At 47.5% G+C, this 18,659-nt stretch overlaps 1 protein-coding gene across 1 annotated transcript in view; it reads left to right on the forward strand.

The window, feature by feature from the left end:
- Nucleotides 1-18,659, forward strand: part of LRIG1 (leucine rich repeats and immunoglobulin like domains 1) — a 94,387-nt gene that overhangs the window by 64,911 nt on the left and 10,817 nt on the right. Inside the window, exons 7-11 of the mRNA XM_075433218.1 lie at nucleotides 89-232; nucleotides 5,250-5,393; nucleotides 9,286-9,366; nucleotides 15,052-15,123; nucleotides 16,433-16,504. Of these exons, the coding sequence (XP_075289333.1) occupies nucleotides 89-232; nucleotides 5,250-5,393; nucleotides 9,286-9,366; nucleotides 15,052-15,123; nucleotides 16,433-16,504 (513 nt within the window). The remainder of the gene's footprint in view (nucleotides 1-88; nucleotides 233-5,249; nucleotides 5,394-9,285; nucleotides 9,367-15,051; nucleotides 15,124-16,432; nucleotides 16,505-18,659) is intronic.

The following is an 18,659-nucleotide window of genomic DNA, read 5'->3' on the forward strand; positions in this document are numbered from 1 at the left end:
ATGGCTAAAATCCCAGTCCTTGTTGGAAATTCTTCAGCATTTGACCAGTGCTGATTATCTGTCAATTCCTTCTTGTTTTTCTCCACAGCCACCTGGAGTATAACAGCCTGACAGAAGTAAACAGTGGCTCTCTCTATGGCCTTTCATCGCTGCACCAGCTTCACCTCAGTAACAACTCCATATCCCGCATCAACCCTGATGGCTGGAGCTTCTGTCAGAAGCTGCATGAGCTGTAAGTTGGTTTCTGTTGTGGTTGGCTCGGCAGCATTTGGTGCTGGTGTAACGTTGGCAGGAAAGGGGAGTAAGGATTTTTCCCAGTCACATGGCTTGCGGCTCCCGCTGTATCAACTTGTAGAAATGTAGGAACTGCAGCCTCCTAAGTGATGCCGTTGTTATTCGTGATGTTCTGACCTTCAGAGCAGCTGATTAAAATACATTTGCACCAGAAACAAAGACTAGAACCCACTAAAAGTATACAGTGCCAAAAGACCTGGGGAGTTTGTGATCTGCGGCTTGCCAACGCTTTTTAGCTACTTACGAGACATGCACGGCTTGCCGTATGATGACAGTACAGCCTGAAGGAAGCTTTGCTTTATCCTCTGTATTTACAAAGAACAATCGTGTTTTTAACCAGCAGAGATTTGGCCCTTTAAAGGCAGTTCTTCGTGTTTCTCCTCTTTACACTTACCCTTCCTGTAGGGCTCAGTTGTTTAAAAGTAAATACATTGACTTTGCTCTCCTGAGATTTCCAGCTGTGAATACAGTCTCTTTGATAAATGAAAGTGAGCCTTGCTGCTGAGGACACAAGGGTGTCTTTTGGGTCTGTGGCACTGCTTAATGCCTTTTAGAAGACACACACATGGATGCTTGCAGTATTTACAGAAGCTGTCATCCCCTCGGTGGAACTGTGGAAAAATTCACTTTTTTCTTTGGAGAGCTGGACACATGTGGTTGGTGGAAATGTAATTCAGTTCTGCTTGGTGCTTGGAAACCTCTTGTTAAGTGTTGTTAGGGATTCTCCTATCCACCAAAAAGCAGTATGGTACAGCAGCTTCCTGCTTTCTGAGGCCTCACTCTGCACTCGGACTAAAGGTTGGTATCCGCCTACCCAGCTGTGAGTCCCTCGTCTTTTGGGGTGTGGATTAGGAGACAGGTGGACATGACGTGCGCCATTCCTTTAAGTATAGAAGCTGTAGAATTAACATGTTAGCCCGGCGACCAGCTGTGGCCTGCTCTTGAACCCAGATGATTCATTCAGATGTGGATTATTTTTGGGGGACACAAGGAAGTATTTGTGTTTTGGTTTTAGTTAAATAAGTATGTGATTATTTAATTATCTAATTGTTCACATTGCTGTGAAACTGCCCGTGCACTGTGCCTAAAGAGCACTGCTTGGCACAGTGCTGTAGTTCCTTTGCATGCAGATCATCAAGGGATATTTTACTAGATCAAGGCAGTGCCAATGGAGAAATCTTCAAGGCAACAGATCAGAATCAGCACTGTGCTCCATGCATGGTCTGCTTGTATCTGAAGCATCAAGAAAGGGGTGTCTGCCTTCCTAGGGCACTCGCAGTTGGACCCCTGGAGTAGCCAAATTCAGGTCACCGTGGTGTGTCAGTAGCACAGCTCTGGGAGCTTTCTGCTCGCAGGGACCCAGTATCTGGTGCCTGTGTTCAAGGTTTATTTCAGCCTGGGTGCAGATGGGATGGGTGAGCCCCATCTGCACCTTGCAGAGCTAACGTCAGAACTCTTTTAGGGAGAACTGCGCTTGGCTTTTCTGCCTGACACTGTCTTTGCACAGCCTGAAGGTTTAGATGGGAGGTTGCATGTCATGCTTAGTCCTTTATTTGTCAGGTATGGATTGGGATCTCTTGCCAACAAGTAGTGCTAGCGGTGAGCTGTCATGGCTTAGAGGCCATCCTCTGCAGTAGCTGCAGAAACCCAGTGCAGGACTGTCTTTCTGTGGTGCAGTGTGGGGTAGGTTTGGAAAATGCCTGGTGGTGTGAGTTGGTAGGAGGCACTGGGGCGTGCTTGGCCTGACGAACAGGACTGTGCTAGAGCGTGAGGCCAGAGATGACATTAGCTGAGATTCGAAAGGCAATTATGTGGGTGTTAGCACACATCTCTGCAGAATATTACAAGCTCTTGCAGGTGTTGCCTTTAGGGTAAGGCTGCTGTAGGGAGCCATCAGATACTCCTAACTGAAACTCCCACAGCCAAAGAGTACTTGTACGAGAGGTCTGCTCTGAAATTGGAGGGTGAGGAAAGGAAGCACTAGATACATCTAGACTGCCTCTCTGCACTCCTTTGAATGTGTATGTTTCATTCCTTATTAAAAGAGCCTTACTCACCTCCCCTATTGCTAAATCTACTGAGTTTCAGTTATCAGAAAACACTGTCTTTGGTTGTACAGGGAATGAATTTCAAAGTCCTTGACCCAAGAGAGAGAGCTGGCCAGACCCATGCTTATCTGTGCTAAGGAAGGAGTCGGTCATCTGAAGGATGAGTTGTCTCTCCTTCAGTTGCTGGGAGAAAACGTGACTCCAGGGCTCTGGTCTGATGCAAAAGCTAAGAAGAAAAGAGAGTTCTTGCCTTACTGTGGGCATGAGAAAGGGCTGATTGTATTCACCAGTCAGGTGCTAGGACATCAACAGCATGGAAAAATCCACAGTGGGAGCATCGAATTTCATCAGAGGTAAAAGACGACTTGGCTGGTGGGTCTGTCTTTTCGCTTTTTACCTATAGTTTGGTCAATGGGAATGAAATGTTTTAGATGTACCTGGTCCAGAACTGGCTGGCAGCAGGAGCGCCAGCTGCACAACAGGTTTCTGGTTAACCCCTTTAAGTATCACTCTTGGCATGCTGCTCTGTGCACTGCCATCCTGTTTCCTCGCCAGGCCGAAAGGGCTGTGTAGACAGACATTTCCACTTGTTCGTTCCAGTGATTTCTGACTGGTAGAGAGATGAGAGGGTAGGGGAAGCAACAGCAGCGACCTGCTGGCTTCTCAAAACCCAGATAATCCAGACTGCTGAGGAGGGGAACACGCTGTTTGCAAATTGGCCTGTCCTGCTGGCAGGAAGCAGAGCCCTGAGGTGTTGAAGGAAGCCACTGCCAGGTGGGTTAGCTCCTGAACCTTCCATCTGGTTGCAGCTATTGAGAGCCCTCTAAAGACTGCTGCTGTCTGTCCATCTTGAGGTGATGTCAGGACGAACGGAGGGGAGCATGCCTTCACCAGTTGTGGCAGGAGCTCTTCTGTGCAGAATCAAAAGGAACTATATTTTTTTTTTCTCAGCCAGGTTTAGGATTACTTTTGAACGCTTTTTTTTTTTTAAAGCCAAATTCTTTAATCGCAGGTGAGGACATAATTTTGACTGGATGCCAGTTCTTCATAACGAACACTACAACTTCTTTAGGAATGAAAGTATGTTGCCCCATACCTTCTTCAAACTCACTAATCTTTACTGATTTTTTTTCCAAACCTTGCCCTCTGCCCACTCACACAGCTAAAAGATAGACAGCTTGTTTGCCAAGTAAATGACACTCTCAGTACTTTGGAGTATGTGTCTGTTTTGACTTAGGTTTTGGCTTTGCAGTGACTTTCATGCAAGCCCTAGACACATTTTTAAGCAGACTCATTAACAGGCAGTACTAGAAGAGGAATTTGGAGGTTTGGAACTCGGTGGGTTTCTTTTTTTCTTGTTGTCTGTACAATGAAGAATTTCAGTGCTTGTTCAAAGCTGCATAACTCAACTTTTTGAAAAGTTTAGCAGTCCAAACCCTCACATTTTTTGAAGTGACTTGTGTTCCCAAGTCACTAAGCTATTTTCGAAAAACCTATGCAGCTGGCCTTTGTAAAGAGATAAGCTTGAGAAAATGTGAGTAGTAGCAGCATGCAGCCGAATGCCACGTTTTATACCCCACATGTCAGTGTGCAGGCAACTTCAAGCTTAGGCTGCCGCTGGTCACACTCACCTGCCAGTAGCCCTGCAGGGCTTACCCAGCTGCAGTGACATCCAGAGATCAGGAGGAATATACTGGCAGCGTGGAGCTGTGGATGGATGCTCCAGGCTGAAGATCGCTGACCAGTGACTCTGCCTGCTGCTGCCTCAGGAGGTCCCTCGTTTGATGAGCCGTGATGGCCTTCAGCGTCAGCAATGCTGCGGCTTTACTGCTTGCGTAGAGGTGGTTGCGTGTTGTGTGAGGTGTCTGCAGTGGCTTGGAGCTTCCCATGCCCTGCCCTGGGTGTCAAATCTCAGAAGCCTCATCTGCACCCTGGCTGGGAGAGAAGAACAGCTTTCTTCCTACCAGCTTCCAAACTGCAACAGGAGTAGAGCTTAAAAAAAAAAACAACTCCAAAACCAGAGATAATACAGGCAAAGGGAAGAGATGGATGGAAAACTAGGAAAAAAATAACCCTCCAGTATTAGTCACTTGTATGTGGAGAAGATTTCTAGCAGACTGTACACTCCTTGACAAAGGGCAGCGGGAGGGAAGGCGGCGGGTTTACAGCAGATACCTCCTTCCTGTGCGTGAAAGGAAGCATTCAGTTGCCGTGTGGTGAAATGCTTTTGGCTCTCGACTGGGGTGGAGCGGGCTGTGAAGACACCCACGCCCGGACGCCTGGGGCTTGCTGCGCACAAGTGCAGAACGATAAGACACCTCCTGAATACAGAAATCTGGACCCTGCCAAGAGCGCTTGTGAACTTCAAAATGCATCTGTTTTACGTCACTCTCCACCTCGCAGGGCGTGGGGAAGGAGGGGGCTGCTTTTTTCTGTAAGCTTCAGAGGGAGTCCAAATGGGAGTGAGGATTGAACAGAACCATACCTGATACCCGAGTGTTACCTGTGCATCTGGGGATGGAGGAAGGATGGTGCTCCCCAGCCCCAACCTAGCCATACAGGCCGTGGAGAAAGAGTAGCTGCTCCCTGCCGAAGCCACCACATGCCTATGAGTTTATTGCTCTCGTTCACTTCTGGAGGAGCCCCTCTCTCTTGCCTGTACAGAAGATTTCCCTGTAACCGGATACCAATTGCCTCCTGCTCCTGTATGCTCATCCACGCTGCCCCATGGGTATCCTGTGGGAGTATTTGCAGGCTGCAGTTTTATTTCCTAATCAAGCTGTTACGTACCCACCCAGTACACATTGCCTCTCGTAAGGTGGTTGTGGGAGGAAGGCACTGGTTGGCACAGAGGAGTTTAGAAAACACTGGTTGGATTGATGAGGGCTGTTGTTTTTTTTTCCTCAGAATACTCTCATACAACAACCTAACCAGGCTGGATGAGGGAAGCTTGGCAGACCTCGGGGGACTGCACGTACTGCGACTGAGCCACAATTCCATCAATCATATTGCAGAAGGTGCCTTCAAGGGACTCAAAAACCTGCGTGTGCTGTAAGTTGCCCCAGCTTTTGTCAGCCAACACCTGTCTTCCCTCCACAGTTTGTGTTCTGTCAAATTGTTCTGCTTTGCAGTTGCTTTGGGAGCCCGTGTCCTCACCGTCAAACTCGCCTACACGTTGCTCGGTTGTCTTCAGCAGCTGTTGTGTTTTCCCCATTATTCAACTTCAGTGAACTTAAGAGTAGTTAGGAGAATTTCAGTTGGACTGCTCAGTGTTGTGGGGTGCTTTCAGAGTAGAGGGCTCCAGAGTAAAATTATAGGAACGTAGGACAGGATTCTGAATTTAGCCCAGCTGAGCAAAAATCCCTGAGATATCAGTCCTTCAGCTAATAGCAGAATTTCTCTTGCCATCGTATTGGCTTTGATTGAAATTCTTAGAAAAGGACGTTTCTGTTGTGTCATTCTGCACTCAAGAGCAGTAGGGAATGACTCCTTCCAGTGAAAATGCTGGAAATTTGAATATCCTCTTCAATGTGTTATCAAGCATTTCTGCATGCTGTTGCTTCTTTTTCTTTTTTTTTTTTTTTTAATTGAATAATAAATGCAAAATCCTGAGCTAAGATGATGTTGAGAAGAAAAAAACAATGGCAAAACAATGAAATTCAGAGGTTGGGCTTGGGTTCTGATTATAGCAGAAGTTTAACAACACATGACACTTCACGCAGTCTCGAGTCCAGCCATGGGAGCAGGCAGCTGTTACAGGTACCATGAGAGTAATCAGAAGTCTTTCTCTTTAATGCAGAATTGGGCTCGCTTGGGTCGTGAAATGTTCTGTTGCTCTCATTTTTCTCGATAACTCCTGAACAACAAAAAAAGTTGCCATGCTACAAGAAGTTTCTTGTGCCCTGATGCTGAATTGCAAAATGATCCATCCAGCGGTGGCTGTGGCCATTTACCAGAGACTTTTATTGCAAAGTCACCGACACAAAGTAATACCTGGAAATGAGCTTGTTAGTCTGGATGCCACCTCCTAAGGTTTTGGGGCTAGTAGAGACCATCAGAGAGATCAGCCTGACCTCCTCTGGGATGCCAGCTGTAGAATTGTACTATTACGCACTGTTCAACCCAAGAGCTGCGTTCAGTTGAAGGACATCTGGGCTTGCTGTAGAAACATCAGAAGACGGGGAGTCCAGTTCTAATAATTGTCCATTCCTGCAGCTGCGTTGCCTCTGTCTCCCTTTTTTGTACCTGCTGCGCTGCTGGCTGCTCTCCTCCTCTCTCTAGAGGTGGTGGGGTCAGCACCTTCGTCTGGCACGCCACAGAGTTCTCACAGCCTGCGCTATAGCACCGTCCGTGCTCCCAGGCTGGTCGAGTTGAGCAGGCTGATTTAATTCTTCCTTCAAAAGAAAAAAACACACTTTGATACTTTTATTCCTCTTCAGAAGCCCATTGTGGCCTGAGTAATTAAAAGGAAATGGAACAGAGAGATCTCCCCTCTTTACAGTACTTTTTGCATCTTACTCTTTCCTCTATTGAAGTTCACAGTGAAGGAAGTGACTGGCAAGTGAGTTTGGGTTTTGTTTGCTTTTTTTCCTTTTTTTAAACTTAAGCCAAAGTCTTTCAGCCACTGGGCATTCAGAAGGGGACCTCTCCGAGGCAGCTGTCAAGACCGGAACTAAAGGTTTCCAAAGAAATGGAGGGGAAGAGGAGCTGGTAGTTCTCTTTGCGGTGAATGTGGAGCCGCTTTTATGTCTAGGGCCGAGGGGGGAGGAGGAGAGGGAGTGTGTGAGCCAGCTCTAATTTAATAAAGAGAAAGGCCTATTGGGTCCTGCACCTGGTGAAAAAGACCCGAGCATGCTTTAATTATGGCCTATTGTTGGGGAGCCTTTGGTGGGTGTGAAACTGCTGAAATGTGGAGCTATTCAAATAGAGGTCAGGCCCGGAGACCTCGCAGCGCAATGATTAACAAGGCTGCGAGCATTCAAGCTCAGCCAGCCAGAAAGAATAGGAAATTGGCAACAGGGGCTGGGAGAGGAGTTTGAATACAAAGAGAGCTAGGCCAAAATACCCCACTCTTTTTTTCCTCTCTCTCTATTTTCACTCATTTGTTAAAAAGGTTTTTATTCCTCCTTTCTAACACTAAACCTTTGAGTTGCCTCTGGATGAACAAGCAATACCATTTTCTTTTCCTTTTTCAAGAAAACACAATGTGTGGCAGTCAATTAATAAAAGTGTGTGTCAGAGAGCTCCTACAGGCTGTTCCCACTTGTCTGTCTCTGCCATGGGAAAGGGTTTGCTGGTCCAAAGACCGGTAGCCTGTAGTGGTACTGAAGAGGAGAGATGTCTGAGAAGGGATTTGCGCTTCAAAAACAAACAGAACAACGAGCCTTGGCTTGGCAACCATAGGGGAAATGTAGAAGCTTAGCTCCAGGAGGATGTATTTCCTCCCGCCCCGCTCAGCGCTGAAAATGTCAGCACGTCAAAGCGTCTCTCCTGGTCTTTCTCCTATGCCACCACAGCATTCTGTGCGCCCACAACCCTGCGGGGGTGTTGAGTTTTTATCCATCCCTTTAGGACAGACCTGCGCACAGATCACCCTGACGTCCACCACGATACTGGCTGAGGCCAGGGTTCCCCAGAGACATGAGATTCAGGTCTCGTGCTGAAGCCAGCTGAGAAACAGGAATTGTGGCTTTCGGCCAACTCACTTCACATCTTTAGTTCACACCAAAGCTGAGGAAGACTGCAGCCAGCTTAGGTACCGAGAACAAAAGTCTCAGCCCCATCTCAGCTGAGGAAAACAATGCTGATAACAAAACTGGGGAATTTTTTTAGTTTCTCTTCTCTTTTTTTTGGGTTATTGTGTATTTGTGTTGCATAGCCCAGAAGCTACACTATGATGCCTGTGTCTAGAATGTTGCAAAATGCAGGGGGCTTTGTTTTGAGATACTTTTCTTTTTTAGTCTTTATGTATTTAAACTGGAAGTGTTCCGATAATAATCTTCAAAAGGTGCGAAAGGTGTACCTGAGGGTTTGGGGGGTTATCTGGGTACTTTAGTTTGCTTTGTTGGTGGTTTTTGCTAGGTTTTAAATCAGAGTGATGTAACAAAACCAACAAAGCCTATTTATTTTTTTTCTTTCTTTTTATTTAACATTAGAAATGATAAATTTCTGTCTGTGTTGCTGGGTATTCATTGCTAACTGGAATTAAAGCTAGGAGGGAAGGATTTTTAAACAGACTGTTTAAACAGCTTTTGTGGATCTCTGTGTTTGTTCTGTGTGCTTGTTTTTCTTCAGACCTCTTTGACTCTTGTAATTGATGGCCAATTTGAAAATCAAAAGAAGCTAACTCTGAAATTCTTACTCAGTTGTTTTTTTTTTAAAGTGGTTACACAGGGAGTTAGGCTTCTGTAGTGATGATAGTGCTTTCCTTTGTTCATCTTTCAAGTTCATTGCCAGGAAAAAATGCAGCTTCATAGAAAACGCACCAAATTGTCTCCCGAAGAGACAGCTATAGGCAAATACCTGTATTAATTGGAATAGCCAAAGTTATCTTAATTCATGATAGTAGCATTTAAGGGCAGCTGTTTCTTGCAGTTTAGTTTTGGAACTTGCTTTCTTTTTCCTTCTGTTGTGGATGCACAGAATTAGAAACAAACTGAAACCAACCTGTTAATAAGTAGCTATCTGCTGCTGCTGTCTCCAAACCGGAGGGTTTCAGCTGGGAGAAAGCCAGGGCTGTTTTCGGAATGCACCGTCTCAGCACCGGTCAGTGTAGGAAAAGTGAGTAGTGCTGCTTTGCTGCAGGACTTGGCTTTTTCTGATAACTGTCAGGAGAAAATGGGAAACTCTTCGTGTGGTGTTCTCAAACTTGCTTCTGTTTGTTTTTAACGATGAGCCTATCGCTAAGCCACTGATTAGGAGCCCTCTCTTGTCCTCTCCCTAGGGAACTGGACCACAACGACATCTGGGGCACAATAGAAGATACCAACGGAGCCTTTACAGGCCTAGAAAACCTAAGCAAGCTGTGAGTATCCCTGGGTTCGAAGGTCTGCACAGCAGTTGTGCTGTGTGCCTGTGTGGGGGCGGGTCTCTCCGAAGTAGCCTTCCTCCCTTTGGAACAAGATAAAAATCAGCAGAAAACCTGAGATGCAGTAGTTTGGCAGGCTCCCTGCGAGAGTGCAAATGTGGTGATCAAGCAGTTGTGTTTCTAAGCAAATGTGAGGCCATTATAGTCCTTTTAAAGCGAGGAACAGACGGTGCCACATACTGTAGTTCAGAGGCACAGGGGAGAGAAACTTGTTTTCATCTGTAAGATTCAGCACAACTGTTCTTTGCTTCCAAAAGCAAACAGCAACAAAAAAGACCCCTTGCAGTCTCCAGCGAAGCACTGGTTGGTGCAGCAAATAACAATAAACAGAAGAGAAAAATCGCCCCATTTCCTGTTACAACAGAGGGTTGAAACAGGATTCATTTTTGTGGGATACTCTGTCTGAGAGTGATCTTTTGGGCTTGCTTCCATGTGCAGCAACAATAAAAGGCACCATGGGGCATAGGCTCTTAGAGAGATAAAAAGAAACCTAAGGCAAGCATGCGCCTTGCAAATGTTTATAGCTTGCTTGGCCTTTGCAAGTATTTTCACATTGCTCTGTGCTTGTTCGTATTCCATTTGAAATCGGCGTTATAAATCAGCCCTGTCAGAGGAGCCTCTGATGGCTTGTGACAAATCAAGACTCTTTCTAATCATTACCTCTTGCCTTTGTTTAAGTTCTCAGCACCCCCCCATCACGCTGTCTCTGATGCTGAGCTGGCACAGCCAGAGGTGCAGTAAAAGTACCTCGATGGATAGCAGATGGCTGGAATGAATCCTGGCAGGCGGTATATTGTCACGATCTCGTTAGAGACTCCGGGGGGAGTGGGAAGAGCTGTGGCGGGATTCGTGGGGACGTAATGCTTAGATGGAGAAGAAAAATTTCAAAGTTGGGAGACGTAGAGGGCATTTGATCATTGTTGAGGGGAGTCCCTGGATCCAAGAAGAGGGGAACCAAGTTGTAGTGGTGGGTAAAGTGAGGCAAAAGGCAGAGAAGGGCTTAAGGACCGGGGGAGTCGGGCAGGGAGGTAGAAGAAGTGTGGGAGAGAGAGAAGCCAGTAGGAACTGCTGTGCACGTGGAGTCGGGAAGTCTTCCCACGAGTTGCTAGAGAACAGGCAGAGGAGCAGATGTGGTGGGTGGGAGAGTCCTTGGCTGCTGTTGCTGAAGTTTTTCGTTTGTCTGAAGAAACCGGTGAAACCATGCGAGCGGCTGGAAGCGTAGTGGGAGCAGAGGTTTTGTGCAGAGGGATTTGCAGGCTGTAGTGTAGTGAGTCTGTAGTGCTGCTCTGACAAGCGAGAGAAGGTGGAGGAAAGGAGCAGAGCGAGCGAGCTGTCCTGATGGGACATCCACCGTACTGGAGAGAGTCCAGCGGAGGGCTACGAGGATGGTGAGGGGACTGGAGCATCTCTCCTACGAGAGGCTGAGGGAGCTGGGCTTGTTCAGCCTGAAGAAGAGAAGGCTGCGAAGGGACCTAATATATGCTTACAAATGTCTGAAGGGTGGGTGTCAGGAGGATGGGGCCAAACACTTTTCAGTGGTGCCCAGTGACAGGACAAGGGGCAACGGGCACAAACTGAAGCACAGGAAGTTCCGTCTGAACATGAGGAAGAACTTCTTCCCTCTGAGGGTGACGGAGCCCTGGAACAGGCTGCCCAGGGAGGTTGTGGAGTCTCCTTCTCTGGAGATATTCAAGACCCGCCTGGACGTGGTCCTGTGCAGCCTGCTGTAGGTGACCCTGCTTTGGCAGGGGGGTTGGACTGGATGACCCACAGAGGTCCCTTCCAACCCCGAACATTCTGTGATTCTGTACAGCATCCCTCCAGCATGGCCACTGCCGTGGGAGCAAAAGCAGCGGTCTCAAGTGGTTGGGATGTGTTAGAAATGCTGGGTGTGGAGGTGAAAAAGCCAGAGGAGACAGCATTGAGGGAAAGAGTTCAGCAGAAGGATCGACTCAGCAGCCAGGAGAAATGAGCTGTGGTGAGCTGCGGGGGTCAGGCAGAGGCAGCCGGTGGGGTTCTGTGGGTTGTGTGTTTGCAGCTCTAGGCAGAGCAACAGGGGCTTGTGCAAGTCGAAAGAAGGCCGGGTTTGCATCTTTTTTTATGTCATTGACCGCTGTCTTCCCGTGCACATAGGCTTGGGCCAGCTCTGGGTCTGGCTGAATGCAGGGAAGGACATGTGTCCGTGGGTTGTGGGGGGAACTGCAGAGAATTTTAGCCTTGAAGAGCGTGTGGATCAGGTTGGTCTGGGGCAGGCAGGAGCGGTTTGATTACCTGACAGTGAACCTGCTGTTGGGCAGTCAGGTTGCTGGGATTGTTCGTGGTCAGCCAGAGTGTAAGGCTAGAAAAGCCCTCAGAATATGAGATTATTTCATTATATTTCTTGAGGCGTTTTGGGGACACTTGGGAGTGGTCAGTTTTAAAGGGATCTGCTCAGGTCTGGTTTAGCTTATCAGCAGCTAAATCCCAAACTTGTAATTTCACCTGAGGCTGAAGTGAGTATTGTTCTTGCTGGAAGGATTTTTTTTTTGTAAAGAAAATCAAATCAGATGTCAGCCTTTACAGCAAACATTTCACTGTGTGATTTAGGGCCTGTGTTTAAACCGTCAACCAGCTTTAAATGCATTAGCATAGGAAAAATAAATGGGCACTTCAGAGGAGACCTTCCAATGAATTAATAATCACCTCAGCTCTGTGGAGATTGCCTTGAAAGCCGTTCCCCTTTGATCTGGCACAGATTAGCCTCTGAAAGGATTTAGCACAGAGAGGGCTGTGCGCTGAAATGAAGGTGTTAAACTGAGGGGTGGGGAGGCCAGTCACTTCAGCCTGCTCTGAATTATATATGAAGCTCTCCAGGATGGAGAGCTCCGGCCTAAATTGAAACGTTGCTTCAAGAAAGAGGGAGTCGAGAAGCACTGAAGCGTAAAAAGCATCAGTGGAATCGCTGGGGAGCAACGAGTTTCCTAATTATTCAAGCTGCTAAACGTAACCGGTTTTTTGATGGCTCACTCAGTGACTGAGATCTTCCTGCAGGTGCAAAACTGGCTGGAGGAGAAAATGCTGCTTTCTAATGAATTGCGTGCCTAGCGTGTAATTACACTTATGCAATCGCCGGGAGAGCGTGCTTGCGCCCAGCTCTGCGGCGGGCAGGCGAGAGTGGGGCTGCCTGCCGCCGCCTCGGCATTCCAGCCTGCCACGGCCCTTTGAAGGGGGCCGCTGGGCTCAAACCATTGCAGAATTGGCGAAGTGGTTAGCTGAGATTTGAAAGGCGTCATGATGTTAATGAGTTTGCTGGGGCGTGGCGTTATTACCGGTATGTTACATATTTCTCATGTATATAGCCATAAAATCGTATGCGCCTATACAAGTAGTGTATACATTGTGTATTCACATCCCCAGACGTACTGCTTGTCTCTGCTCCCATAAGTAAACAGATACAAGCAGTATCTCCAATTTTCAAAGTCCAAGATCCACTGTAAACAATAAATAGAAATCTTCAGTTATCAAACCCAAGCTGAGCAGAACACCCTCATTTAGGACTGTGGCTCCAGAAGTTCATGTGTATGGATGCAGCCATATAACCAGAGTTTGCATATAGTAATTATTTACTATATTAATCATTCTAGTGGATTTTTCAAAGCCTTCATTAATACAACATCCCTTTCACCAAATGATGGGCACATGATTGCACACATCCTTTGGTGCTTGGGGTATTTCACCCGGGGCAAAAAGCCACACTCACTCTTCTCTGATACCCTGGTTTTGGTGCTGTAGCAGGGAGCTCAGTAAAGCTCACTGCAGATATTTAGAACGATACTGTCGATAAAGCAGGTTGCAGCCATCTGGAGCCTTTGATCAGCCACCAGCAATGCCTTCGATAGCTGCCTTTATTCTCGCCTCAGATCAAATCATTAACAAAGGGGTACAGCTCTGAACCCGCAGCTGTGGTTTTGTACCAGGTTCCCTCTGCCCATGAGAAAGGGCTTGAGTGTGTGTCTCGCTGTGGAGGCGGGGAGGTGGCTTTGCCTGAAATCGCAGCTTTCGGTTGCGTTTTGCTCTGGAATGGCAAGATGTGCGATTCTGGGGACACAGACCTTCTGTATGGAGCTAGGAGTAACCGGCCCTCCCGTCTACTCCAGGATGAAGAGTGGTGGCTCGTCCGGCAATACCGCTGTCAGGGTGATTGATTTTGGGAGGACCTCCTTGGGGTCGTAGTGTTGCCCAGTGGCAGGCACCCAAATTCCCTCCAAAGACAACCGGCTGCAAGGACAGATCGTGATACAGTCTCAGTCCTCCCTGTCCTAACAGTCAGCGTGATGAGCCCCATTTTTGCTTTCTACCCAGTACGGCCTCCACTGCTTTTTTCCACACAGAAACTGGGCTTTCTGGGTGGGTGCCAGTGATGAGACACCGAATTACCCTGACATTTGGAGGGTGCTTTGTGGAAAGCCTTCACAAGCTTCTGCGGATGTATTTGCTCGTATAATGACCACACACGTTTCTTGTACCCCAGCTGTCATAGTTTTAGGGGTGCAAATAGAGGTTACACGCTATATTGAAGAGAAAATCTTGAGGGAAAACTTAATCAAATGCAGCGCCCTATGTGCCAGATTTTCACCTGAGGTGTTAGTGATGACTTGCATTGGGCACCATGTGAAGCAGGCGGTGATAAAAGATGCACCTGGAAGGTCAACGTCAGACAGAGGGAACCCGGGGAAGGAAAGCATTTCCTAATTAATGGCTTTGGTTGATGTTTTATTAAAACAGTTGAGGAGACTACCCATTTGGCATGCACCCTGCCCCTGACCAGTCGCCACTGGTCAATATTTATAGCGAGCTGTTGCTTCGCAGCCAGCAGCGGGCTGTGACGGCTCCAGCTGGCCGCTGCCTGCCGAAAGCCCCCTCTCGCCGCTGCGTCCCCCTGCCTGCTGCTTCCGAGGAATGCTCTCTGGTCACAGGCGCAAGCAAGCCCGCTCCTCAGCTCTGTGCATTACCTTTCCTCTTCTTCCTTTTGCCCTTGAAATTACCACTCGGCTATCATTTATTGCGTTACATTACTTTGCTGTTGTGTTTATAATAAGCCAAGGAAGGAAGTCAGCAGGCGCTTCAGTTAGCCGCTGTGTAAACACGCAGCCAAGAGACAATCCTCAGCCCTTGCGTGTGGATGTCCATCCAGGCCAAGCAGCAGTGAATAAATTACCACTCTTCTGCTATCTGGGAAGAGGTCAGAAATGAAAAGTGTTGCAGGGAGGGACCAAAATCTTGTTAAACTGTCATTGCACTCAATCCTGTCTGCAGCCAGCCTGCAGAGTATAGAGGGGACCTTCAGTTACTCAGCAAGCTGATTTCCAAGCACGGGAGCAAACCTGCCTTTTTACGTGATGTGGCACGTTCCCTTTTGTGCTGTCATCACTATTAAATTCGAATACAGATAAAAGGATTTAATTTCAGGAGCGGGAAAGTGAATGTGCTTCAGCCCTCTTAATCTCCATGCAGTTCAGATTTCCTGGGACTTACACTGCGTGCGTCTATCAGATAAAGCCAACTAATTGTGTTCCTTCTTTTTCTGCCCCCTTTCCCCATTTTCTTTCTGTTTATCTGGCACTGGATGTTTGGAAACTGCAGAACTCTGTTTGGAAACAAGATCAAGTCGGTGGCCAAGAAAGCGTTCTCAGGGTTGGAGGCCCTGGAGCACCTGTGAGTAACCCACCATGCCTCAGAGTTTGGGAAAGGGGGGTCTGCCAAAAGTAGCTGCTTGAGAGATCTGCTAGCAATTTAATAGCGTCTTTGTAAACTGAGAAGCCAGTCCATTTGTGGGGGCCACCTGCTTCCTTCTCATTATACGTCCGCCTCAACTTTGGCCTTTTTTTGTGCCAGGAACAAAGTTACAGAACATATGGCAAATCTGCATGCCGTTAATTTTTTGATTTGTTCTTGGATAAGTATCGCCTTGACTTGCACATTGCTCCTTTGCAGGCTGCTAGCAATGAAAATACGCTATTTCAGATGTCGCCCTCTCTCCTCCGCCCTTGCCCCAACTTCCTCCTAAATCTAGGCTCTGGCAGTGGCACATGTTGCAAATGACTGCTTGCAGCGCAGGCACCGCGCGTCCCCATTCAGCACTGCTGCCTTAGAGCGATTGGCGAGAAGTAAAGTTTGGCTGCCGCTATGCAATTTTTTTTCTGTGTCCCAAGGCTGGTGACTCCAGCAGTGATTCATTAATAACTTCCTTTCTGAATTAAGACAAGTTAAAGTGTGTGTGATTTTGCTCTAGATGTTTTACTGGCTGTTGATTGTACGAAATGTTACGGCCTCTGAGAGCGTGCTGAAGGGTTAGGCTGCCTGGCGGGGCGGGGACGTTCCCAGATAAAGGTTCCCTTATTAATGCTCCACGGAGAATTTCTCACAAGCGATGCTTGTTCGTCCAACGCTTCACTTGGTGAACTTAAGCCCTAAATCTGACACTGCCTTTTTTCAGAGGGCAGGTGAATTTTTTAATCAGCAGTAGTTGTGAGGGAAGCTTTTAAGAATACATTCTCTTTGAAACATCGCCGTGTTTCTCGAACACCGTAGCATCCTCTCAGAGTCACTTTCAAATAACTTCTCAGATGCCGTTCAGTGGAAGTATTTGCTTTCTATATGTTTGCTGAAGGTCTAGCCTGGGATACGACATTCCTGACTATCTTTGGTTATCGAGGGGGCTGAGGAATTTCTGAGCTGTGGATGATGGAGGTAGCTGAGACTGAGAAAGTGTAGTGAGAACATGAGGTGTGGAAGGACTTAGTGATTTATTCCCCTAATTTTTATTGGTTGACTGTTGTTCGGCAATACTCATTCAATGTTAAAGTGTTTTGTGGAAAACCATTTTGATGAGCTGCAAGTGCATATGGCCTTAACAAGGAGCTACCCCATCACCCACTACTGGAGTAATTGCTTAAACAAGGAGAGACCTTGTCGCAGCCATAGCATCCCTTTAGTCCACCTTGCCTTTGGTTGTCTTCTGCAGGAACCTTGGGGATAACGCCATCCGCTCCATTCAGGCGGACGCTTTTGCGAAGATGAGGAGCCTGCAGCAGCTGTAAGTAACTGGACTGCACACGCCGTTACGGAGGCTGGGATCCTTCTCGCCCTGGACGTGAGAAGTACCACGTTGTTTCCAGTGGGGTGTTATTCACATTACCCTTCATGTATTTCCTCCTCCCCTCTGTCATCCTCTTCGGGGTATTTTTACACATGAGTAGAAGTCACGGGAACATCTTGCATTTAATAGTGAGTGAAATTAGATCATCGGAACAGGTTCTTCCAGCAGGTTTGCATCTGTGCAATTATTCATCTCCGCTCAGGAAGTCCAGCCCTGGTCCTGTTAGCCATCTCTCCTTCTCACGCTGCCACTGATTTAATTCCCAGGGGCCCATCTGCTCCTTTGCTGTCCCTGTGTTTAGGGTTTGCATACAGTACTGACATTTCAGCGATAAGCACCATTTGAACTGGATCCACTTGTCATCCAGCCTACTGGTGTAAAAATACGGATGTGTTATCAGAGCTGCTGCTTGTGCTCCAGGCTGGGCTCTGCACTGTTATCAGACACTGTTTCTAGTCTTGTCTGGTTTCCTTTTCTCTTCTTCTCCATAAATATTTAATCCACTGTCAGTGCATTGCTACACTCTGGAGTAGTGCAGTGTCTGTGGAACAAGAAATTGCTTATTTGGTATTTGGGCAGGTTCAGATTCTTCTTCCTGATGCTGGAAATGGGAATCAGATGGTCACTGTTAGCAATGACATTTAATACCAGTGACGGGGGTCTGCAGAAGATAAACCTTGCATGTCCATTGTTTGTTTAACCACCTTATTATCTTCTGCACTGGCTCTTGAAAGAAAACTGAGGCGAAAGATTGATCTTATTACAGAATAGCTTGTGGGATCCCAGATCTTACGAAGCAACCTTTATACCGTGGAGAAGGTGGCCTTCAGATAGGGGATATATCCATGCAGAATGCGTGGTACTGAAGTCTTAAATACCAAGGGTCTCTCTGACCTGTCCCAGCCCGCCAGCAGTGTTTATGCCATCACGTGCACTAGGGGCTACACATCTTTCTAGGACAGCAAAGTGGACAGCTGTGGAAAATTGGATCCCTATGTTCCCTCATTCCCTCCCTCTCCGGTCCATTTCTTTCTTTTTCCCCTTTCCTGGCTAGTTTCAGACTTCAGGATTTCCCGAGGTTATCAGGTAGAAAAATGGGAGGAGATTCACATCATCTTACCAGACAGTGCTGCAGCTGGGGTTCTGCTGTGCTCTGGACACCCTGCTCTTGCACAGCCTGCAGTACTGCAGGACAGGACCTCTCTGTCCAGGGGCATTTTCCTGGCCTCTGAGGCATCCTCACATTTGATGTGAGGGGTGAGACTGGGTTCGTCTAGGACCTTGCACCAAACCAGACCAAAGTTTTAATTCCCTGTTGGTGTAAACTTGGCAGGTGTTCGCTGGCCTCAGAGTTATGCTGAGCCACCATTTGGCCCAGAAGGGTTAAAAGAAAAAAAACCCTGAGGCTCCCCTTTTATTTGTCCCTTTTTCACAGCTCTTTTCATAACCGAAGGTGCCAAGTTGCTGTTAGGATGCTGAGAAATGTTTTTGTGTTTCGCTTTCCAAACTAGTCACTGTTTGCATTGGGTTTACACAAAGGTCTGTGGTCATTTCTCTTCCATTGCACCTGTTAATCAGTAAACACAAGGTCAGCCCCACCTCTTATCTTTTATCTGCTGCTGGTGTGTGAACGTGTACCTGACAGAAGGCAGGCGGGGGCCTCGCCACTTACTCCTCTGTTGTTGGCCAAGGAGGGGACTCAGGCCTTACAGTGGGACCTTGGCGTCCTCTCGCTGTTCAGTGATGGAGTCCCGAATTCAGGCCCCACCAAAGATGCTCCAACCACGGAGGCAGAGAAGGAGCACGCGTGGGAATTAGACAGGAGAAGTGGGAGCAGGCCGGGCTGCGCTGCGTGTCTCCGCTGTTGCTGATCCGCCTCGGTTTCCCTCAGTTAAGCCAGGGGTGGCATTGCTTGTCTGTTCCTGGGGATTGCTCTGGAAGTTGGTTAATAAATTTAAGGTGGTAGGGAGTGTCACTGGAGTACAGGAGTGGGTTGCTCTATGTGGAGATGAAATGCTGTTTAAATTATTTAACATTGTTCGTGCCTCGAGGACAACCCTGCAGTATTTTCCCTTCCACCCATGCTGGGAGG

The sequence above is a fragment of the Opisthocomus hoazin genome, chromosome 11 (assembly GCF_030867145.1).
Source record: "Opisthocomus hoazin isolate bOpiHoa1 chromosome 11, bOpiHoa1.hap1, whole genome shotgun sequence".
Taxonomy (NCBI): domain Eukaryota; kingdom Metazoa; phylum Chordata; class Aves; order Opisthocomiformes; family Opisthocomidae; genus Opisthocomus; species Opisthocomus hoazin.